This window comes from Pelmatolapia mariae, linkage group LG4 (genome assembly GCF_036321145.2).
Source record: "Pelmatolapia mariae isolate MD_Pm_ZW linkage group LG4, Pm_UMD_F_2, whole genome shotgun sequence".
Classification (NCBI taxonomy): domain Eukaryota; kingdom Metazoa; phylum Chordata; class Actinopteri; order Cichliformes; family Cichlidae; genus Pelmatolapia; species Pelmatolapia mariae.
Window position 1 is genome coordinate 5,232,576 of NC_086230.1, and position 25,537 is coordinate 5,258,112.

Here is a 25,537-nt window from a genome sequence, read left to right on the forward strand (position 1 = left end):
TCCTATCAGATTTAATAGAACTTTTACTACATAAAATTTCAAGAATTAAAGTAAAGTGACATATGTTCTAAATTTTGTATAGTCAGTTTAGTCCATAAGAATGTAGGTATATACCTGTGCTGGAGGCATAATGTAATGTTGAATGTTTTCTCCAGTAATGTGCTCCGTTTCTAAGCTGTCATCAGCAATAATAATTTTTATGTTGCTATAGAATTGCCGGATGCTGTCGAGCAACACCCTTAAGTGTCTATAGCGCTGGAAAGTTTTTGTTGTGATGGTGACTTGAGAGCTGATATCTGAGAGACAGAAGCAAACAAAGACTTATTTCAAGAAAAAGTAGGGTGATCTGCTGCAGCATAGAATGAGTTATCTTCTGACACTTTTCTCTATGTGCATCCTTCTCTCACCTATAGTGCCATGGAAAAGTATTTGTCCCCATTCATTACAATGAAATGTTTCAGATACAAAATGGAGTTTTTAAATGCTGATTTCACTTCTTAAGGGGGGGATAGACCTACCTACCTGCACTCATGCGAGTGATTACTGGCAATGGTTTTTTCTCTTCACTGTGGAGGAATTTTGTCCTATTTGTCTTTGCAGAATTGCTGTAATTGAGCTTCAAGGCATGAACTGGACTAGACACTCTCCTTCAGGATTTTCTGGTAAACCATGTTTGACTCTTGATATGATATTCCTTTATGATATCATATCATATGTTAGTTTTATGCTTGATCTAACAGAATGCAAATCTCCTTAAAAATCTCAGTGTTTGTCTCCTCAATCCACAGAATATTTTTTCAAATGTCTTTGAGATCATCAGGACATTTTTTTGGCAAATGTGAGATTGTGTTCTTTTTAGTCAGCAGTGGTTTTCACCTAGGAATTCTCAGATTATGCCATTGTTGCCCAGTCTCTTTCTTATTGTTGAATCATGAACACAGACCCTAACTTAAAGGTAAGCAAGGACTGCAGTTCTTTAGAAGCTGATGTGGGTATTTTAGTGACCTTCTGGCTGATGTTGCATTTTTTGGATTAATTTTGGTGTGCCAGTCACTCCTGGAAAGGGTCACCACTAATTCAAGCTTTTTTCATTTGTAGATAATGGCTCTCATCCTGGTTAACTGGACTCATCAGTTTTTGAAAAAGCTGTGTAACCTTTCCAGACTGATTGATGTTATTGACATTGTTTTTAATCTTCTCAAGTTTCTTTAGGTCCTGCTAGGATGGGTTGCTTTTTAAGATCTTTTAGTTTCATTTTGTCAGACATGGGCTATGTCCCAATGCAGGGGCTGCATCCTTTGGAGGACCCCGCCTTTGCGGTCTATGTGGGCCAGGTCCGAGAAGGCCAGAAGTGCGATTCTGTGAAATGGGACGGTCTAGCCTTCAGATTTGCGTCACTGTCTCGGTGGAGTTTAATAAACTCAGCCATCTGCTCCTTGCTATCTAAAATATAACAGGATATTGGAGTAAATTCTCAACCATCTCACACTTCTGTTTAATCAGTTTTCTGTTTGACGTTTATTCAGCTGTGTGAAAACATAACTTTAATCTCAGCTAAACTGATTTACTGAGGAACAAATAAAACACAGAAAAAGCCAAACAATAACATTTTTAAGCAACAAGTGACTTATATATCATGTTTAACCTGAGTAGTGAAAGACTGCGCGAGGGTCTGAAAATGATGTGTCAGGAGTTCGCTGTACTCGCCGGCTCTAGTTAGCCTTGACCACCCGGTCAGCTGTCGAGCTGGTCGGTAACAGACGTCTCCGAAAACATCGGAGCGCTTTTTGCAAGTATGTGATGTCTTGATAAATCGAGCAGATATTTGAACTTGACACAGCTACATTCTCGCCTGAAGATTTGTTAAGTTTATTTTGTGAACCAAAAAGAGTAATATTTTAAACTCTTCAGCCACGCTCCTCAACTAAGTGGCTGCCACCATTGTTGGAAACTGGAATTGGCTGGGCCGCGCTATGAATTCTGGGATAGGTTGGGCCACAAAGGATACACCCGACCCATCCTTCCAATTTGGGGAAATGAAGGATGCATTTGTTGGCTGCATATGGAGCAGCCGTCGCTGTGATGTAATCAGCCTTTAAATGCGGCCTCAGGAGGATGCAGCCCCTGAATTGGGACACAGCCATGTTCTACTTAAGTTATTCCTATATTCAGCAGGTGTGGTAGTAATCAGGCCTAGGAGTTGTTTCCAAAATTAAAAATGTGGTCAATCACAGTCAATTCATAATTTAACAATGAGGAGCAGTTACTTTTTCAAATAACACCAAAAGGGATTGGATCACTTTTTTCAATAATGAAAGAATTCAACATTTAAAAATTGCCTTTTGTATTTACCCAGATTATTTGTGAATAATGTTAACATTTATTTGATGATCCGCAACATTTAAGTGTGAGAAATATGCAAAACAATATTCAATAAGAAATCAGGAAGAGTGCAACTACTTTTTGAAAGAACTGTATACCTCTAGTGAAGAACCTTGAAAACAGAATTAAGTTAAAACCTATGTCAATGAAACATTTCATTCATTGAAGGAAGGCAGTCTAAGTTGGCCATAATTTCAGGAATCAATACATGGTACCATCACAGAGACAAAGCTTTTGATTTAGGATTTTGAATTACTCAATGATTTTTAATTTCTAGGAAGAACAAACTACCTGTTCCCATGTCATACAGGACTGGTACATGAGGCTGTTTGATGGCAATTGGAAACACAGCTTCATGCATTTCAAACTGGAAAGTGGCTAAAATCAGAAAACAAAAGCTTAGATTAAATACGGTGCAAAGGACACTCTTGTATAAAGAGAAAAAACAAAAACAAAACAAAACATAGTCACTGATTTTCCAATAAACCTTAGAACAGCACACAAACTGCATAACTGTAAAACACTTTGTCTAGTTTCACTTTTGCTTTCACTTATTTTGCTTGGACATGACATACGGAATTCAGAAAGAATCAAATTTCATGCAAAACTTTATTTTCATATAGAATTTCAAATTTCTAGCTCATTTAACATTGCTTAAACACATACCGAGGTCTCCAGTGTTTATGTGGTAGTCAGTGCTGGTATAGGACACTTTGGCTAGCAAGTTGTTGAGGGTCACCAGGCTGCGAGACTCGATAAATAGTTTGTTCTTACCAGATCCTGTTAATTCAAACCACAAAATTTCACAACAGCATTAAAATGACTTGATTAATAGTTTAAGTTTTAAAGTCAATAAATATGACAAAGCGTACACTCTACAAGCTATATAGATTATATAAAAATGAATTCAAACAAGGTCTATTTATTCTGCCTTTTTGCCTAGCTGAAATCACACTTTCTTATATTTTTTAAATAACAACTAAAGACGGGACACATTTTCAAGAAAAAAAAAAGTTGAAAAGCAGTCAGTGAGTTCACAACAACTCTGAGAAAAATACACAAATTGCTAGTGTTGTGTGTTGCTTTCTCATATAACATAATTATGAAAAATAACGCAAATGTACCAGATGTAACATATCCAATCGATATATGCAAAGAAACTAGAACTGTCCATAAACCCTCCTGTTGTGTGCATCCCCACCCCCCCTTACTTTAGTGTTCCCGGTAACAATTGACTGGTCTGTTTTAACAGCTCTTAAATTAACATAACACTGAAATGAAAGAGGTACTCATCACTTTTATATGTTCAAATGCATAGTGTGGAGGATGTTATAAGGCCTTGAGGCAATCAAATGAGTGTTTTAATTTGTAAATGGGTCAGATTTGACCAAAACACAACAGGAAGGTAAATCAAGATGTGTAATAATGAGAAATGACACAGGGAAAAAGTACTAAACACAAGAAGAAAGGGAGGTGCAAGAAGGCATGGAAAGTCATGACACCAGCTGAAATCTATCAGTAATTAGAAAGCAACCCTGCCAATCCTCAGTACCAGCTGATGGCCTATAAAAAGGTGTCGCATTACCAAGGTTATTGCTTGTTTCATAACACAAGAAACATCTGATGATTGTTAAAATCATTAAGTTCTCAAGACTTCGGTCATCTCTCAAGTCACGGTCAGCAGGAGCTGACTGTCAGGGGCGGATCTAGAAGGGTGGCATGTGCCACCCTAATATGATCTCTTGCCACCCCAAGTACCACCCTACTTTTGCATATGACAGTGTTGTTTTTTAAAATAAGATACCATTAACACTTTGAGCACAGTTACAGTTAACAGTGAATATAAATTCTACAAATGAATATACTGCATAGTGTTACCCCCCTCCACCAATTAACAAAAGGTTCGGTCTATAGCAGGACCGGCTTTTTTCTTGTTTTCAGTAGCAAGTGATGCTTATGATTGTGCCAGAGCACATTTCGAAGAACACCATGGGAATTTCAGATTTCACACAGGTGGTTGGTTGTTACACTCTGGAAATGGAATGAAGGTGAGTGTTATTAACCCTCTGTGGTCCACAGACACACTGCACCTCCAAATCACATGACTGATTTAAGCTGACATAGCAACAATCTGCAGCAACGCTGAGTCTTTCAGCCTGTGTTGAAAGTTCGGACTTCAAAGTATACACTGGTTTTTACATTTTAATTACAGGCCAGTAAATTCAGAGTTATGATAAAAAAAAATAATATAAGCCATGCTTTTTTCTAAATACTATTGTCATGTTTTGTTTTGTTTTTTGTTTTCTTTTCTTTTAAAGCATTTTCTAAGGACAGATAGGAAGAGGGGAAAGTTTTGGGAATGACAGCAGCAAGACAGAGCGAGTGACAGAGAGAGAGAGATATTGATATCGAGTTTTTAGATGTGGGAGATTTGTGACGTTTAGCGTGGAGTGTGTAGTTAGTGTGTTGTGTAGTCATTGTTTTGTTTTGTGTGTCAGTGAGGGTACTAATGACTGTCATAAAGGCAGATTGCAATGTAAACACTGTGACCAGGTAGAAAACCAGAGGAGTGATACACCTCCTGTTGTCAGGCCTGCAGGGTTTATCCCTGTGGTGTTCTCCTCTGTCTTGTGGCCGACAAACACATTTCTTTTTACTGGCAAAAATAATTTGTGGGGCATCTTATTTTGACACCTGATTGTTCTCTCTTTTTAGTTATAGTAATATTTTTAAATGGTTGTTCAAAATTGTAAAAAATGCCAGGTGTATTTTTAGATAAATAGTTGTAGATGTTTACAAAATGTGTGAAAAGGATTTTATGTTTTTTGTGTGATTTCAGGTCAGTTGTGATAATACAGTATGTCAATGAAAAAAACAACTAAATTAATACACGTGAGGTTGAGCTGAAAAGAATGATACCAAGCAAGACAGGGAAAAAAATATGAAACAATTTAAAGGTGAAATACAACTGTAAAATCAAAAGGAGTCAAAAATAACCAGTCATATTTTGGACCTCAGAGGGTTAAATCAGCAAATCATGAAAACTTTGGTTTAAATTTTTGTTCATGACAGTGCAGATTTCTGACATTTTGTGTAAATTAAGCATGCAAAAATTTGATTTTTTTCTAACAAAAAAACTGTGAAACTTAAGATAGATATGTGTTTGTAAATGAACCGCCCCATGTTGTGCAGCTTTCTGGATTTTATACGTATTGGGCTACGTATTTATTTATTATACAGGCTATACAGTACATAACAACAAAATTCACGTTTTATGTGAATTTTATGTGAAACTAACGTGTTTAATTATGTGGGCTACAGAAAATAATTAAGTTATAGATTACATTTATATGAAAAGTGTTTATACTTAATGCATTTGAATCATTATAACCATATGTAACCATCTGCATATAAGGCTTTGATTTCTCTGCCACCCTCATACCACCCTAAGAAAATTTCTCTAGATCCACCCCTGCTGATTGTGCAAGAGTGAGAACGAGGACCCAGGTTCAGACACAGAAGGAGATGGAGCGGAGAGTTAAACCAAAAGTGAGCCGTTTTATTTTAGCTGATAAACATGAATACAAATTAATGCGAGGCAAACTGGGCGACAAACTAAACTGCTACTAAACTGAACTGGGAAAACGAAACAAGATAACTGTGACTAATCACGATGACTATGATAACTATGATTTCTATGATGACTGTGACTACTATGAGTGCTATGACTAGACGTGGTGACACAGACGTTCTGACAAAGACAAGACAATGGAAAACACAGACTAAAAACACACAAGGGGAGGATCAGGGGAAGTGGAATAACATAGGGAAACACCTGACACACATGAACCTAATAATGGGACAGGGGAAGTGAAACTAAATACAATGAACAAAGAAAACCAGGTTCTTTCAAAATAAGACAGGAGGCAGACAATACTGACTTGATAACAAGGGAGACTGGTACATAAGGGGTGATGACACAACAGGATCTAGATAAACAAGGACTAAAGACTGAGCAACTAAGAAACTTTAAGATAACTAGATGACTTAACAAAAGAATTTCAAAATACAAAGCAACTCAATCCTAACTACTGATAGAAACAACAAGAACTTAGCATGTCTTCTACAGTACATGTCAATAATGCAAAATGAACAGAAAATGCTGGGTCCCAGACCCAGCCCATGACAAGACTGCTGTAAATGTTTTATATTTCATATTTGTAAGAGATTGTTTTCCTTCTCCACATGGCTGGAAAGTTCTGACCCTTGCTGCTAATCTGGCGTGTGGGCCAAAAACCAATCCAACAAAAATGCCCCCTACAATATAGTCACTTATCTACTATTTATAGGATCCAGTGGTTATATAGGATCTATTAACATTTTCTTTCTGTTTATTTGCTATCAGTTTGTATATAAATTGGAATCTCACCTTTGATGATCGTCTGTTCAGGTGTAATATTTGTGGTCAGGATGCCTTTAGACACACTTAAAGATACCTACAAAAGAAAGGCCTGAATAAATTTAAAAAGCACTCAGAATATCCATGCCTACCCCAGAATATGCTATACAGTCGTCTACAAAAAAAATAAACTGTGTATGAAATGATTATGCTATGTCAGTGTAACATCGGAATACCTATTGAAGATGGAAAGAAAGATGCTATATTATACTGTACATCAGACCATAAGTAATGTTTGTTTTTTTCTTTCGTTTATCCTAAAGCTGAATTAAAGTCAGCCCCACACATTGATCACAAAATCAGGGAATCAGGGCCCTTAATGTTTAATGTTTGAAATGTATATGTTCAGGAAGCATCTTGTATGAACCAGCCAACCTGTACAATTCATATTAGATGTGAGGGAGAATTGTCCGCCGATCTGATCTGGGATATCACACCAACCTTGTAGCTGCTTCTGTTTTCTGCATGCAGCCCTAAACCTGAAATTAAAATTACATTACTTTTACATTGTCCTTTTATGGGAAGACTCCATGACACGTTTTTGAAGCATAAATGATCAACATGAATTCCTTAAAACCCCCATGCAACTTCTTGTCTGTGAATATGTTGGCTGTAATACAGATTTAATTTTGCCATCTCATTTGCTGAAGTATAAGTTTGCTGGTCATTATCATTCTTGGTTAATTATCTTTTAATTATGTTTTAAATGTAATTATACATGGAAAATTCCTGAAATTGCATGTTAATTTGACTCACTAATGACTCTAATTCAGAGGTATTAAAGTTTACTTAATAATCTGAGAAATACCACCAAATTTAGTCTCAGATCAACATTCATTTACCATTTTTCTAATAAAGTAGAAAGGAATATACAGCACATATACAACAATACTGACCACTGGTAAACTGTTGTCTGTTGCATATATTAGGCTTGGCATACCTGGTATGAGAGTAGAGGTCAAAGGCTGTACGATATAACCTTGAATAGGATACTGCAGAGGAGAGTTAGGCGAAGCAAACAGCAATCTGGATAGTTCAGACGCCATCCTGATGAAGAGATGAAATGTGGGTAGATATACAAACAGGTATCACCTTTTTACTAGTGCTGTCAGCGTTAATCTCGTTAAAATGACGTTAAGGCCATAACCGCATTTACTGTCAACGCGTTAACGAGCTAACCCCGCTAACACGTGCAGCCCCACGCACTGGATGATATTCTGCTGACTGCACCAAGCGAAGCAACTCTGGTGTTGAAGTGCAACACGTTCTCACTCCCAAAGCGTAATATTTTATGCTAGGTGACAAATCATCAACATATTACCCTTCTGGGTGTAACATTGTTTATGTGGTATTATTCCACTTGCCACAAATGTCAGTGTAATGGGGAAATAGTTTTATGTACTTTTCATTTGTTTATTATTGTGTAAAACTGTATGCTAATGGGATGTTCTGCCGTGTTGTGCTGTGCGGAGTGGTGTGTGGCGAGCCCTTTGCACTAATAATAATAATAATAAAAATAATAATTGATTGCATTTATATAGCGCTTTTCAAGACCCTCAAAGCGCTTTACAATTCCACTATTCATTCACTCACTGGTGGAGGCAAGCTACAGTTGTAGCCACAGCTGCCCTGGGACAGACTGACAGAAGCGAGGCTGCCATATTGCGCCATCGGCCCCTCTGGCCAACACCAGTAGGCGGTAGATGAAGTGTCTTGCCCAAGGACACAACGACCAAGACAGACAGAGCAGGGGATCGAACCGGTAAGATGAGCTTCCCAACCCCCTGAGCCACGGTCGCCCACTGATACAACACTGTTGTTTCCATTCAGGAAATAAAGTGGAGACAATCAATCAGAGACTCCTTGTGTTCTTAAAAACACAATGCAGACTCAAGGAGTCTGTTTGGACCAACCTGTTGCAGCGGGGTGAAGCAGAAACCAGTTACACGAGCACCTAACATGTCTCTAAATGCACATTAACCCTGACAGCACTTCTTTTCACATTTATTCAGTACAACAAGGACAGAGCAGCAACAGAGCATTTGAATAGATCTGAAACAATTAGGGGATTTGCAAAACCAAAATATAAAGAGAGTTATAGAACAGAGCATCTCAATAGGAACATAGTAAATTGCCTAATAAATTAATCAAGCCATTTTGGTAAGATTTGGTTATAAAAACCCAAAGTGGGTCGGGGGCGATAAACAGTATATTAATTTATGGTTTCCACATTCATTTGTCCGGACAGTTAATGTATGTACAACATGACGGTAAGTAGAGGACAGCACAGTGCTTGCTGTTGGACTTGATATAGCCAAGGCTGACCAGTAAAAAGAGGTTACCCAACCCTTTCTTACTTTTTGAATAAGAAAGCATCTTACCTTATCTTATTGGAGCTCATGATTATAATATCAAATAATGCCAAATGCGTCTACATTAATTATAGTTTACAAAGATACCAATTGATTATGTTCAGTTACAAATGCCATTGCATTACTGTTAAATCACACAGCATTCATTCATCCACCCCCTACCTGGTTTTGTACTGTTGGAGCTCCTTAGCTCGCCGTTTAACAAACTCTTCGTATTGATCCTCGGGTATATAATCTTTAAGAAGTTCTGAGCCTTTAGGGCAGGTACATTGATGAGCCAGTGAAAAGTTCCTAGGAGAAACTGACCTGAAGAACAAAGGAAATACAGAACTCCTAAAGGGTCAAAATTCTCTTCTATATCACATTTAAATCGAGTAGTGTTCAATTCTTATGGGAATTTGGGAGACTAGTCTAAAAAGTATTTTCATGATGCATTAAGGGTAACAAGACTGTTGCTTCATCTGGATAGCAGTATACCAACTTTCCTCAAATAAAATGCAGTTTTTTTGGTCAGCAACAAAAAAACACAAAGTGGTCATTCAAAACACTCCACATGTTCGTGTGGTGTGTGTTAAGGACTTGAAACTTGAAACAGAAAGATAAAAACAATTTAATGAAAACACTTTCAAACACTGCCAAATATACAAGAGGAGGGGTTTCTACACACACATACACACAATTGTTATTACCTTAGTTTTGTTGCGCTGGAAAACTTGAACAGATTTCCATTAAAGTTAGAGAAATGTATGACATAGAAAGCCATCAGGATGATCAGAGTAACAGCCACCAGCCGGAGCCTTGTGCTACTCAATGACATCTGCAGACATACACACACACAAACTCACGTTGTAGACAGTTTGCTAGCAAAGGACCCAAGGGCAAAGATGGCAGTTCTAATGCTCCTGCCCCCAACAGTTGTCAGGTGGCAGGATTATTTCTATTTATTTTAGTACTAAAGATGCAAAGTCTAAAGATGCACTGAAGAAAATATTAATTAAATCAAATATAATATATAATCGTCTGCCCTTGTCTGCACAAATTCTTTCCTTTTTCTTTTAGTGTTAAGTTTCACGTGGATAATATCTACATCAAAACTCTTGTTTATATACTTTTCTTTGGACAGAAATCAGGAGTAGTCATCTAAGAGATGAAAATAAATGAACATTATAATTAATATCATAATTAACTGAATTAACATTTACATTTATTTATGTAAATTTATGTCATATGTCATTGAAATTTTATTCTTGTGTTAATGGTAACAGAATGAACAAAACTAATGATATTTAACCACTGGCTACAGTATAGAAATGATCCATGTCTTACCATTTCTTCCTTCTAAAGTTTTACTGGAGCCACAAAATCAAACAGCCTGAGATTTGAAAAAACCTCTTAAGAGTTCAGGGGCTGGGTGCTTGTGTACAGTGAGTGAGGGAGTGTCCTTCTTTAAAGTAGTTAACGAAAAACAGTCTGGTGGGGGTGGAAACCTTGAGCAGCTTAACACTGCTATATTTGATTTTATCAGCTAATAAACTTATGTGCTTATAATATATATTAACAAATGCGTTAAAGATTCTGGATATCTCATAAAAAAATCACACTGTATTGCATGAAAATAAAATTAACTTCATAAAACACTTTTTTTGTTATCCAACATTAATAATCCTCACAGTATTACATAAATAGCAAGTTCCTTGATTCACATATGAATGTAACATATGATTTCTTTAATGTTTTCACCCATGAGGAAAAAATGAATTCAAAGTGTAAAACACATTTTACTGACATTTTCTGTTTCATCTGCATGTAACACATTTAAACCATTTGCAGTGCTTGCGACACTGCAACCACAACGTATCCTGTTTTTCAGAATGACTCACTGCATGTCTACCACATGTACCACTAAATGTTTCGTAAAAAGAATATCCGTCTGGTACATCAATAAAAATGTGAAAACCACGTCTAGAAACTGCATCACCTTTGTCTGAAAGACTTTTGTCTAAATGAATTTCACTAAAGGCACAAGCAAGAGTTTTTCCACAAACTGTTGTACTACATTCTCTACAAACTGCCTCACTCTGAAAACAGAGCTCGCTGCAGACAGACAGGCAATCCCCGGACTGGAGCAGACCGCAAACGCGCCACCTCTACTTGACCATAAACCTGGTTTATTTGTCAAAAAATGAGAGAGAATTTGCAAGGTTTACAGGTCCAGCCGTGGTCGGTCCACAGATTCTGGCAGGCTAAAGGGAATGGTGCCAGCAGCATCCACAGTGCACAGGTGACATGACGTTTACGCAAACCAATTTCCAACAGTGAATTCAGACAAGTTCCTGTGTGGAAAGCAGAAAATCCGGGTAAATGGCAATAATATACTAAGGTTAAACAAAAACAAGATAGGAATAACTGTTGACATAGCAGAGATGATTATCTGGCAGAGGACTGTGGCACCAGTGAGCCCCTAAAATATGGGTTCCTTCATTAAGATCAGGTGCAGGAAGGAATGAGCTGCCTGGAACTCCACCACAGGTTGAAGCAGAAGCTGCAGCTCAGAATGACAACAGGGAGGAAAAAGGGGGGGAAAAACCAAAAACAAACCCTAACCTTCTGAGTCATGACTTAAGTCTGTCCCAGAAAGTTAGCAAACCCACGCATCACCTTCTTTCCTTCCAATGTCAGAGCAGGTCATCAAGACTGAGCTTTTGGTTTGTGAATTATTATTATAAGTCTGAGCTGGCTCCTTACACAGGATGTGATTTTCTCTTCTGGAGATGTCTACTACCAAAACTGATCTGCCCACAGCGTACTTGCCTGGGCCACACACTGCGGTGCTCAGATGTATCCCACATTTCACGCCAACACTGGAATCAACAGTTGGCTCCCCACCCAGACTCCACTGTGCAGTGGCTACATGTACCCACATTCATGTGTTTGCTGAGCCTGCATGTCCCCCATGCTACATTATTATGGAGAGATATTTACCCCCAAAATGGCTATGAATGCATACCATATGATCCATAAGCGTAAAATAATCTTTACAAATGTGTACAGTACATTTGTGTGTAACTTTTGAGTACTCACAAATGCATGCTCCAATCCACAAACAAATTTGAAGCAATATGACTACATGTACAGCTATTTTACAAATGTGTACATCCAATACATTTATACACAATTTATTCGGTTGTAGCTTTTTGTCCTTCAAAAATTTTTCTGTGCATACAAATTGTAATGGTCCGGGTGAGTGCTGTTTTCTTCCAGTTCATTGGATGCCATCTTGTAACTTCCAATAACCAGATCTCTGTTCAGTTGATGGTCTGCTCGGCAGCTTCACTGCTCATGCTCCTGCCTGCCTCCCTGCCCAACTCACTGGAACAGCTCAGATCTCCATTCTGGACTCACTGCTCACCCGGACTGTTCACAATTTGTCTGTTTCACCCTGGATCAGTGTCTGGAACACCCCTTGACTCCTGGTTCTTCTGTTACAGTAATTCTGAGCACCCTGGCTCTTTTCCCCAGTCTAGCCTTCACCTTAAACCCACACCACAAGGTTCCTGTACTGGCAGTTACCCAGTTGTTTGTGTGTGTGTGTGTGTGTGTGTGTGTGTGTGTACGCGCGTGTGTGCGTGCAAAATAAAGATTTGACTCATACCCTGAGATTACCAGGCTTGTAGCATTGTATTTAAAAGATGAAATGTTGCTCATTTGCATGAAATATCGGCATGAAGATAAAGGTTAAATGTAAATGTTACACCTTAGTGTTATATATGACAACACAGCAATCGTGTTCTCTCCCCAAAGCTGTCATGTTATCGTCATGTAATACCAGGCTGCCCAGACTCCCCTGTAATTTACATACCCCACTGAAACTGTGCAGTTTGCATTTCGGTTGAAAATCAGGCCTCTATATGTATATGCTTCTCTTTGGCACAGTTATTAACCACAGCTGAGCAAACCAAGCCTGAGATCAATTGCATTTAAAAGAGGATATACTGCCCACTTTTACAGCACATGTGGTGCCTCCACAGTGAAGTGTTTTTCTGTGAAGTGTTCTTTATGCTGTTTATTTAGCCTAGCCTTTCCGGCTTCCTAGAGCCCGCATGTGTAATGGTACTGTATTTTATCGTTATGCTCTGATTATAACTTATAATGATTTAACCTTCAGCCTTTGGCTTGTGCCTACTGTGTGCCTATCGTCCGCCTACTGTGCCTGGTGTATATTGGATAGTTATATCTCCCACCTGTCAGTATATTTGTATTTGTATCTGTAATTACACTTAATTGATTCTGTGAAGCACTTTGGCACACCTCTGGTTTTTAAATGTGCTATATAAATAACATTTTATTGTATGGTATTATACAGTTCCATATTCTATAATGCTATCAGTTTTTTTTAAAGGTGTCAACGTTGTCTATGGTGACTTGAACAGGATCAACTGGGGTTTTTTTGTTTGTTTGTTTTTTAATAAGGCTGTTAGATCCTTTAGCATCACTCTGTTGTAGGTGATTGTAGGCTGGAATTCTATTCTAACGTTAACTTCATAAAGTCAAATTGTAACTGTTATAGGTTAAATTATAGGTTAATCTCTTTCGGTTGGGGATGTCACTGAAAACAGTGAGAGCACATTAGAGTTTACAATAGTGATGTGCGATACCACTGATTTCCTTTCCAATCCGATACCAAGTAATATTCAGGGTGGTATCGACGATACTGATCCGATACCGATACTTTGTACAAAAACTTATTTTATTTGTTGTATCTCAAATTATAGCGTCATAATGATTACAGGACATCAGATTACTTGTTCTTATCACTTAATAATGCAGAGTTCATCACATAGAAATAAAAAAACTGAAGTTGTGCGCTATTTGAACACCTTGCCTGCCTGCAGCACTAAAGGACTCCGTGAGAGATGTCTGTCTCGCCCTAGCAGCACCTGTCCCTCTCCTCTCCTCCTCTTCAGTTCGTCTCAACATACGCTCGTCATATTCTGTGATATGATTTACTCTGAGGTGTTTGACAAGGTTAGTGATGTTGCCACAACCATACATGCCAACCCTCCCGATTTTTCCGGGAGAATCCCGAATTTCAGTGCCCCTCCCGAAAATCTCCCGGAGCCACCATTCTCCCGAATTTCTCCCGATTTTCCACCCGGACAACAAAATTGAAAAACCATATCACAGAATTCATAGCGCGGCCCAGCCAATTCCAGTTTCCAACAATGGCGGCAGCGACTTAGTTTTAATATTACTCTTATTTCTCTTTCTGGGTCGCAAAAAACTTTTAACATATTTTCAGGTGAGAATGTAGCTGTGTAAACTTCAAATATCTGAGCCGATCGACACATCGTTTTCAAACCCCCGCCGTCTTTCACTACTCGGGTTAAACATGATATATAAGTCACTTTGATAACTTAAAAATGTTATTGTTTGGCTTTTTCAGTGTTTTATTTGTTCGTGGGTAAATCGGTTTGGCTGAGATTAAAGTTATTAGATTAGATTAAATTAAATTTAACTTTATTAGTCCCTCGGGAGGGTTCCTCCGGGGTTTTCACACAGCTGAACAAACGTCAAACAGAAAACTAATTAAACAAAGTGTGAGACGGTCGAGAGTTTACGCCAGCGCCCGGTTATATTTTAGATAGCAAGGAGCAGACGGCAGAGTTTCACTCCACCGAGGGAGCTCGTGACGTACTACCTGGCTTTCTTTAGACCGCGAAGGCCGGGTCCTCAGGTGGAAGCAGCCTCTGAATTTGGACACCCCCGCTGTTTCCGGGCCGGCCAATAATAACGGTGACATTTATCCGATAAATAAACACTGTAAAATGTATTTATCCCCCCCCAACAGCCCTTTTGAATTAGTGATGTGTCGGTCGCGAACGAAATGGCTCTTAGAGCCGGATCTGTGACGTGAACGACGCGAGCCGGCTCCGTGGGTTGTTTTTTTCTTTCTCTCACCCTCTCTCTCGCACATTTTTTCCCCGCTTCACTCCGCACGCGAGCCTTGTGCTTTGCGCAGGGCAGAGGGGGGAGGGGCGGTAGTTACACACGCAGTAGCACAGGAACAGAGTGGGAGGGAGAGACAGAGAAAGAGAGCCAGGGACAACAACGTCACATTAGAAAAGTATAGTAATCATCCACAACTATTTTCAGTTGCGGATGATAAAGGATTCAGAAAGTTTATTCATGCAGGCCCATATGACAGAGAATGTGCATCTTCTTTTTGTTTTCATATTTTAATTTATATTTAATTGTGTTGTGGTTTGCAGTGTTTTGTGTTGTTACACTTTAAATATGTTTAAAAGGAAAAAGCTGAAAATTTAAATAGTTAAAAGTTGAACTGTGAATAGTTGGTTTTTGTATTATATGATTTATTTATTACATTTTATGTGGAGTGAATAAATAAAAGTATATTTACGGTGGCCCCTGGAGACAAAGCACGTACAAACCCCGAAGCACGTACAAACTCCGAAGCACGTACAAACTCCAAAACACGTAAAAAGTCAGAAGCACGTAAAAACTCAGAAGCACATAAAAACTCCAAAACACGTACAAAACACAACAGAAGTGCTCCAGGATGCTAGGCCCAGTGTTGAGCTTTTGTTACCTAGTGGCTACACAAGCCAGCAAGTACCAACGACCGGATTTGGTGTGTGGTAGTAACAGGTAAATGAACATTTTCTTTTAATTATTTGAATATATATGAGTGCTTGTGTATAAATACACAAACAATACACATATGCTTTCAATTGTGTAATTTAAGTGATCTAGGTAGCTCTGTTTTGGGAGTTCAGTTAACGCTAGAAATGTGTTTTGGAGTTTGTATGTGCTTTGTCTCTAGGGGCCACCGCATATATTTATATATAAAAATATATAAATAAAACCACTTTTTTTTACATTAGTTATTCCTTTTGTGCATAATTTTATATTATTGTTAATAATAAATTAATTAAAGCAACAAAACAACCTGAAGAGCCGGTTGGGAGCCGAAAGAGCCGGCTCTTTTTAGTGAGCCGAGCCGAAAGAGCCGGTTCTCTAAAAAGAGCCGAAAATCCCATCACTATTTTGAATGTCTCCCTAATTCTGAGGTCTCAAGGTTGGCAAGTATGGCCACAACACCTCACTTTTTTGCCACATGTATCGCAAACCACGTCTCAGCTGTTTGTGGAGGTAAAATACGTCCGCACAATTACGCTCAGCCATTGCTGTGAGTGCGCACGCCAAGGGGCTGCGAGACATTTATACAGCCGTATTTCGCACATGACTATGAAAGGCGGAAGAGGAAGTAGTTCCTTTGAATGTAGACAATCCGAATGTTATAGTTTCTTTCCCACTGTGTTCCTGTTAATGATAAACTACAAATTTACTCTAAATTACTAAAATATCAATATTTTAATGTGAGAATCGATTCTAGAACATAAATGACTGGTATCGGAGGAATCGATATTTCAGGATCGATCCGCACATCACTAGTTTACAACCTCCAGTACTTTTTCAGAGCACCCTGACTGTGTATGTGCATGGATTCTGCACGAAACCCTACACAAGGCACAATTGTCTTAGGAAAAGCAAATGGGTGCTGATGCTTGAAGTACTTTAACCTAATTTTAAGAAAAAAAACTGTGATGAGCCATCTATCTTGTGGTGGGTTTGTACTAGCTTCCTGTTATAGGTTTGACTCATCCGAGCCATATCTGGAAAAGTACACCTTTACTCTAACAACACAGTAAAACAATGTGCACAACAAGCACAATAGTTTAATTCCAAAAAGTTTAAAACTTTATGTAGGCTATTGTTATAATGTTGAACTCCTGGGCTCCTATGTGGGCAGTCCTTTTCAGTATCTATAATTGGGGGTGTGATTCTATCCATGTGAATGCCCTCACTTTAAGCTGTGATATTAGTCTTTACCCATTCTGGAGGACAATTTCTGGTTAAATGCTTTATTGTGATGAGCTCAGAGAAGGCTGTGTTTTTAGACCTGAAAACAACTTCCTGCTTTTACTAGTGTACACGGGTGCTCTGGGGCTCTACCAAGTGGATAAAGATAAAACTGCACTCAGGCTGTGTCACCTAATTCTTGTAGTTTCTAAATGAAGGCGTTTATCATTAAGGGGGAAAAAATCCAAACCAGCATGGCCCTGTGTGGAAAAAAAAGTGATTACCCCATAAACATAATAACCCTCTGAGGTCCAAAATATTTTACATGTGTATTTCACCTTCAAATTGTTTTATTTTTTTCCTTGCCTTGCTTGGTATCATTCTTTTCAGCTCAACCTCACGTGTCTGAATTTACAGTTATTTTTTTCATTGACATACTCTATTAAGACAACTGATCTGAAATAACACAAAAAACCAAAATCCTTGTAGTAGTTATATTTTGGTTTTAACTGTAAAAACTACAGACGTGTTTAGTAAATTATTTTCATAACTTGAAATTCAAATATAAATTGTCAATTTTGAAAACTTAAGCAAAAATGTTGTAAACAATAGAGTCATATACAAATATTTATCAGGAGGTGTATCACTCCTGTTCTCCACCTGGAGACAGTGTTTACACTGTGATCTGCCTTAGTGAGGGTACTAATGAATGTCACAAATACACAAAAAAAATTAAAAAAAATTGTTGTCTTTCACTATGTAGCAATTGTGTCATCAAACATTTCAGTTGACCTCATGTTGCACTCTTCTGACGAGCTAGGCTGATGGCCTGTATAGGTCCAGTAATTTTTATTAGAAAAGTGACAGAGTATTCACAGTTTATTGGGACCCCTAAAACATGTTTAAGAGAGAAAGACCATCCTGATCGAGTATCACTCCTGTGAAGGATCCCAAGGAGGGGCATGAGGCTTTCAGTTGGATTATGAATTTACACCTTAAAAGGTGTAAAAGGAGGGAATTGTAGGGATTTATTTTTATCTCTAAGGCTAATTTCTCATCCAGCATTACATATTTCTGTTTTGTCTTTTACTGCACACAGTGTAATGTTGAGAAGTTTTGGAGGTGGACTGCTACTCTGATATTATTAGACATTACAGAGAGAGGCCCTGTTTCCAAGGAATTTGAGGGGGAGGGTTGCCTCACTAGTGAAATCACCAGAAGGTAAACATGGTTGTAAATTTCTGGGCTTGGAGAAGCCCTCTATGCAGGTCTGACGGAGGACCAGAGGTGGTTGTCATGGTAACGGTAGTTTTGCTGGCAGAAGGGTGAAGTGGCATTTCCATATAATGCAGACCTTCCCAAAGTGTGGGGACCGCCCCCTAGGAGGGGGGGGGGGGGGGCGCAGAGCCATTGCAGGGGGGGCGCGGTATGAAAAGGAAAAAAACCCAAAAACAACGCTTGGACACTGCTAGCATAATGGACAGGTTTTTGACGGGGCTCCCACACAAACGCAAAGCATGAGATGAAGCATAGCTGAATATGTTTCCAAACCAACTTCATTCTAAGCCAAAGACTAGAAAATATGGTGAAGCATATCTTCCCTTTGGCTTCACCTGCACAAGTGCCGAGGTAGGTCTCCCCTGCATAATTGGTTTTCCCTTCGTTGGGAGCACGCGCTGGGCTCTCCAAATCACGGACAAACAGTATCCCACATTCTTGATTTTTAGTTCACAAACACTTCTTGTAATGACTAACTACTCCTGACATTTTGGAGATGTTAGCTCTTTATACAGTAAAGTTACAGTGGGATACAAATAATATCAGGCTGATCCTGCCACAATTTGTTCCCCCGGTTCAAATCCCGGACAAACTGTATCCCACAGTTTTTTATGTTTTTAAACCAATTTCCACAGAGAGGCATTTTTTTGAAAAATGTATTGATAGCAATTTTGAATATTACTACACAGGAAAAAAAACAACTACACGTAAAATAATTACACCGTGACGCCTCTGCCTTTCTAAATAGAGGGACAGTAACTGCGTGTGTGTATGTAAGCGTGTAAAACCTGAAGATAGAGACAAAATACTGTCACTGTTAATCTGAATATCTGCCATTCTGCAATTCATCTCATGTAAACAATAACGTGGCGCACAGCGTGACGTGAAAAAAGGCACATACCTTTTACGTTGCGTGACAAACTCTGTATTCCTCGTCCACACGTAAACGCAAAAAAGGAGTTTTAAAAAATCTCCGTTTTCGGTGATTCGAAACGCCGTTGACATGTGGACGAAAGGTCCAAACGCATAGAAACAGCTGCGTTTTTAAAAAAACCCGTGTAGGTGTGGACGCAGCGTAAAAGAGTTAGTAGTTTATTTTATTACTACCTGTAATTTATTGCAGATTCCATTTATTGCATTCCATTAAAGTTAGAGAAATGTATGACATAGAAAGCCATCACTAATATACTAAGGTCAAACAAAAACAAGATAGGAATAACTGTTGACATAGCAGAGATGATTATCTGGCAGAGGACTGTGGCACCAGTGAGCCCCTAAAATATGGGTTCCTTCATTAAGAACAGGTGCAGGAAGGAATGAGCTGCCTGGAACTCCACCACAGGTTGAAGCAGAAGCTGCATGACAACAGGGAGAAAAAAGGGGGGGAAAAACCAAAAACAAACCCTAACCTTCTGAGTCATGACTTAACCCTCATGCTCCCCTTCGGGGCAGCCCCAGACCCCGGGGGTCTCAGAGTACCCCACCCTCAGTAGAGACCGGTGAATGAAAATGTTAACCCTCATGCTTCCCTTCGGGGCAGCCCCAGACCCCGGGGGTCCCAGAGTACCCCAACCTCAGTGGAGACCGGCGAATGAAAATGTTAAAAAAAACCAGAATGATCATTTGGGGTCGAAGAGTGCCCCAGAGCGATTCTAATGGGTTCGTCAGGGGATCGGGAAAGAAAACGTAGCACTTGGGGACCACGCACAGAAGCTGCTGTGGCACCATGGGGGTCATTGATACCCCAGTACATGAAAATGAAGCATAATCACAATAATAATAATAATAATGATAATAATAATAATAATAATAATGAGAAGAAGAAGAAGAAGAAGAAGAATACAACACACAGATGCTTCTGAGTTTTATTTTATTTTATTTGAAATTACATTCACGATACAACTGAGGCAATCTGGAAGGCAAAATAAAAGTCAACAACGGGGTTGAATCAGCCTTTCAAGACAAACGAATCTCAGTAGATATGTCAAGAACAGGTTTACATGAAAAAAAAAGAAGGTTTACATTAAAAAAATATCAACAAACTGTCTGTGTTTCAGGCACTCGGTGCTGTACAGCGCCTCTGGTGGCTGTGAATACATGATATAAATCTCACCGTAGGATGCGTGCATTGAAAGAATCAGCCTTTTGTTACAAACGAATCTCAGTAATCTCCTTCCTGTAACACTCTGTGACCAGCCGCAGCTGGCTGATTTTCACCACATCCTCTCCCACCAGTTTGTCGCCCTCTGCCTCTTTTCTGAGACAGCTGTCGGTGAGAGACTCGGGCGAAACGTCCTCTTTGAAAGCGTACGCATCCCCCAGGATGGTGTTTCCGGACGCACTCTTTCTCGAGCCTGTTTTACCGACCAGAAGGAGTCTCAGTTCTTCACGGGTCGCAGAGCCTGCGGGGTTGGGGAAACGATGGTTACATTTGAATCATTCTAGAAAAAAACAAAACAAAACATGAAACACTACGTTACACTAGGCTATTCTTTTGTTATCTTTGTATCGATGTTGACAGCAAGCAGTTTGTCTACATAAAGCGAGTACCACAAGCAGCACACAACCCTGGGATTGCACTTTACCTTTGTATCGATGATGACAGCGAGCAGTTTGCCCACGTAACGCGAGTAGCACAAGCAGCACACGTCCCTGAATCCGGCCTTTGGTCGCCAACATTTTCAGTAAGCTAAGAAAAGGAGAAAGGAAAAAGAGGTGAAATTAAGGCACATTCAGGGAAAGTCTTTCGCGAAACCATGACCCCAAACTGGTCGGTTGTCCCACGTGTTTCCCCGTAGCTACTCCGGGCGCGCACACAATGAGCCCTGGTTTCGCGACGCAGGCGTAGCAACAACCTCCTTCTCCTCCTCACTGCCTCGTGTGTGTGTGTGTGTGTCTGTGTGTGTGTGTGTGTGTGTGTAGGAGGTACTGGGTTCCTCAAAAATGGTGGTGTTTGCGTAACCCGCCCTCCGCAGACCTAAGCGTACGCTACCGAGGCACTTGAGAACGATGTAGAGGGAGCAAGGATGAGGAGGAGGCAAGGAGTGTCTGAAGTCCAAACGGAGGGCGGTGTTCGCGTAGTAGGCAGGCCACAGAGCTGCTCTTTCACTAGCGAGGGGCTTGAGAAAGATGTAGAGGGAGTAAGGAGTACGAGGAGAAACGGAGAGCCTGAGGTCCAACTAGAGGGCGGTGTTCGCGAAACCGGCCATCCGCAGGCCTAAGCGTACGCTCGCGAGGAGCATAAATGGAGGGCCATGTTCACGTAATGGGTAGGCCAAACGGCTGCTCTTTCACTAGCGAGGCACTTGAGAACAATGAGAGGGAGCAAGGAGGAGGAGGAGACACGGAGAGCCCGAGGTCCAACTGGAGGGCGGTGTTCACGTAATAGGCAGGCAAAACAGCTTCGCTTTCACTAGCGAGGCACTTGAGAACGATGTAGAGGGAGCAAGGAGGACGAGGAGCAACGGAGAGCCCGAGGTCCAACTGGAGGGCAGTGTTCGCGTAATAGGAAGGCCAAACAGCTTCTCTTTCACTAGCGAGGCGCATGAGAACGAAGGAGAAGGAGCAAGGAGGACGAGGAGCAACGGAGATCCCGAGGTCCTCACCGAAGGGGGTGTTCGCGAAACCGGCCCTCCGCAGACATAAGCGTACGCTAGCGAGGAGCATAAACGGAGGGCGGTGTTCGCGTAATGGGCAGGCCAAACAGCTGCACTTTTACTAGCGAGGCACTTGAGAATGATGGAAAGAAAGCAAGGAGGACACGGAGGCACGGAGAGCCCGAGGTCCAAATGGAGGGCGGTGTTTGCGTAATAGGCAGGCCAAACAGCTGCTCTTTCACTAGCGAGGCGCAGGGGAACGATGTAGAGGGAGCGAGGAGGACGAGGAGGCATGGAGAGCCCGAGGTCCAACTGGAGGGCAGTGTTCGCGTAATAGGCAGGCCAAACAGCTTCTCTTTCACTAGCGAGGCGCATGAGAACAAAGGAGAGGGAGCAGGGAGGACGAGGAGCAAAGGAGATCCAGAGGTCCTCACCGATGGCGGTGTTCAAGAAACCGGCCCTCCGCAGACATAAGCGTACGCTTGCGAGGAGCATAAACGGAGGGCGGTGTTCGCGTAATGGGCAGGCCAAACAGCTTCTCTTTTACTAGCGAGGCGCTTGAGAACGATGTAGAGGGAGCGAGGAGGACGAGGAGCAACGGAGATCCAGAGGTCCTCACCGAAGGGGGTGTTCGCGAAACCGGCCCTCCGCAGACATAAGCGTATGCTAGCGAGGAGCATAAACAGAGGGCGGTGTTCGCGTAATGGGCAGGCCAAACAGCTGCGCTTTCACTAGCGAGGCACTTGAGAATGATGGAGAGAAAGCAAGGAGGACACGGAGGCATGGAAAGCCGGAGGTCCTCACCGAAGGGGGGTGTTCGCGAAACCGGCCCTCCGGAGACCTAAGCGTACGCTAGCGAGGAGCATCTGAATGATGTAGAGGGAGCAAGGATGAGGAGGAGGCAAGGAGTGTCTGAAGTCCAAACGGAGGATGGTGTTCGCGTAATAGGCAGGCCAAACAGCTGCTCTTTCACTAGCGAGGCACTTGAGAGTAATGTAGAAGGGGCAAGGAAGACGGGGAGCAACGGAGATCCCAAGGTCTTCACCGAAGAGGGTGTTCACGAAACCCACCCTCTGCAAACCTAAGCGTACTCTAGCGAGGAGCGGGACAAGGATGTAGAGGGAGCAAGGAGGACGAGGAGGCACGGAGAGCCCGAGGTCCAAACGGAGGGCGGTGTTCGCGTAATAGGCAGACCAAACAGCTGCTCTTTCACTAGCGAGGCGCAGGAGAACGATGGAGAAGGAGCAAGGCAGACGAGGAGCAACGGAGAGCCCGAGGTCCTCACTCAGGCCCATTTACACGTAACCCAAGGCCCATCCGGCAAAGCGCTCACCTGCGAGGAGCAGGAGAACGGAGCAGAAGGAGGTCGCAGGACTAGGAGGCAAAGAGAGTCCGAGGTCCTCACTTAGGCCGGTTTACTCGAACACTGCCGAGAAGGAGACGACGATGATGATGATGATGATGATGATGATGATCTAAAGTTGAGAGTTGTTTTTCTCCGGCGGTTCGGGGTCCTTCCAGACCCCAGTGTTTGTCATCGTAACTTACGAATGTGCATTGGGGTTGCGAAATACCCCATCGCCATTACTAAGGGGTCACAGTGTACCCACGGAGTAGAGAGCACTACCGGTCCTTACTTAGGCCGGTTTACGCGTAACCCGAGGCCCATCCGGCAAGGTGCTTGCCTTCGAGGAGCAGGAGAACGGAGCAGAAGGAGGAAGGAGGACCAGCAGGCAGGGAGAGTCCGAGGTCCTCACTTAGACCGGTTTACGCGTAACCCGGGGCCCGCGAGGAGAGGGAGAACCGAGGAGCAGGAGGTAGGAGGACTGGGATGCAGGAGGCGTCCGAGGTCCTCGCTTAGGCTGGTTTACGCGAACACTGCCCTCTGCAAAGCTAAGCGTACTCTAACGAGGAGCGTGACAAGGATGTAGAGGGAGCAAGGAGGACGAGGATGCACGGAGAGCCCGAGGTCCAACTGGAGGGCGGTGTTCGCGTAATAGGCAGGCCAAACAGCTGCTCTTTCACTAGCGAGGCGCAGGAGAATGATGGAGAAGGAGCAAGGAAGACGAGGAGCAACGGAGAGCCCGAGGTCCTCACTTAGGCCCATTTACGCGTAACCCAAGGCCCATCCGGCAAAGCGCTCACCTGCGAGGAGCAGGAGATCGGAGCAGAAGGAGGTCGCAGGATGGAGAGGCAGGGAGAGTCTGAGGTCCTCACTTAGGCCGGTTTACGCGAACACTGCCGAGAAGGAGACATTGATGATGATGATGATGATGATGATGATGATGATCTGAAGTTGAGAGTTGTTTGCTCCGGCGGTTCGGGGTCCCTCCGGACCCCAGTGTTTGCCATCGTAACTTTCGAATGGCGGTTCGGGGTCCCTCCAGACCCCAGTGTTTGCCATCGTAACTTACGAATGTGTATTGGGGTTGCGAAATACCCCATCGTGGGTACGCTTTGACCCCATAGTAATCGTGAAGTAGAGAACATCCCTGCTCCTGTCGAAGGCCGTTTTACGCGTAACCCGAGGCCCATCCGGCTAAACGCTCCCCTGTGAGGAGCAGGAGAACGGAGCAGAAGGAGGAAGGAGGACTTGGAGGCAGGGAGAGTCCGAGGTCCTCACTTAGGGCCATTTACGCGAACACTGCCGAGAAGGAGACGACGACGATGATGATGATGATGATGATGATGATCTAAAGTTGAGAGTTGTTTCCTCCGGCGGTTCGGGGTCCCTCCGGACCCCAGTGTTTGCCATCGTAACTCACGAATGGCGGTTCGGGGTCTCTCCAGACCCCAGTGTTTGCCATCGTAACTCACAAATGTGTATTGGGGTGGCGAAATACCCCATCGTGGGTACGCTTTGACCCCATAGTAATCGTGGAGTAGAGAACATCCCTGCTCCTCTCGAAGGCCGGTTTACGCGTAACCCGAGGCCAATCCGGCTAAACGCTCCCCTGTGAGGAGCAGGAGAACGGAACAGAAGGAGGAAGGAGGACTTGGAGGCAGGGAGAGTCCGAGGTCCTCACTTAGGCCGGTTTACGCATAACCCGGGGCCCATCCGACAAGGTGCTTGCCTTCGAGGAGCAGCAGAACGGAGCAGAAGGAGGTAGGAGGACTAGCAGGCAGGGAGAGTCCGAGGTCCCCACTTAGGCTGGTTTACGCGAACACTGCCGAGAAGGAGACGATGATGATGATGATGATGATGAAGATGATGATATGAAGTTGAGAGTTGTTGCCGTGGCGCTTGGGGGTCCTTCCAGACCCCAGTGTTTCCCATCGTAACTTACGAACGTGCATTGGGGTTGCGAAATACCCCATCGCCATTACTAAGTGGTCACAGAGTACCCACGGAGTAGAGAGCTACCCCAGTCCTCACTTAGGCCGGTTTATGCGTAAACCGGGGCCCATCCGGCAAGGTGCTCGCCTTCGAGGAGCAGGAGAATGGAGCAGAAGGAGGAAGGAGGACCAGCAGGCATGGAAGGTCCGAGGTCCTCACTTAGGCCGGTTTACGCGTAACCCGGGGCCCGTAAGGCTAAGCCCTACCCTGCGAGGAGCAGGAGAACCGAGGA

At 42.2% G+C, this 25,537-nt stretch overlaps 1 protein-coding gene across 1 annotated transcript in view; it reads right to left on the minus strand.

Moving 5' to 3' along the window:
* Nucleotides 1-25,537, minus strand: part of LOC134625700 (beta-1,4 N-acetylgalactosaminyltransferase 2-like) — a 36,710-nt gene that overhangs the window by 9,970 nt on the left and 1,203 nt on the right. The window contains exons 2-8 of the mRNA XM_063470955.1: nucleotides 9,376-9,519; nucleotides 7,782-7,888; nucleotides 7,283-7,320; nucleotides 6,812-6,878; nucleotides 3,049-3,162; nucleotides 2,674-2,760; nucleotides 115-296 (exon numbers count right to left, since the gene is read on the minus strand). Of these exons, the coding sequence (XP_063327025.1) occupies nucleotides 115-296; nucleotides 2,674-2,760; nucleotides 3,049-3,162; nucleotides 6,812-6,878; nucleotides 7,283-7,320; nucleotides 7,782-7,888; nucleotides 9,376-9,519 (739 nt within the window). The remainder of the gene's footprint in view (nucleotides 1-114; nucleotides 297-2,673; nucleotides 2,761-3,048; nucleotides 3,163-6,811; nucleotides 6,879-7,282; nucleotides 7,321-7,781; nucleotides 7,889-9,375; nucleotides 9,520-25,537) is intronic.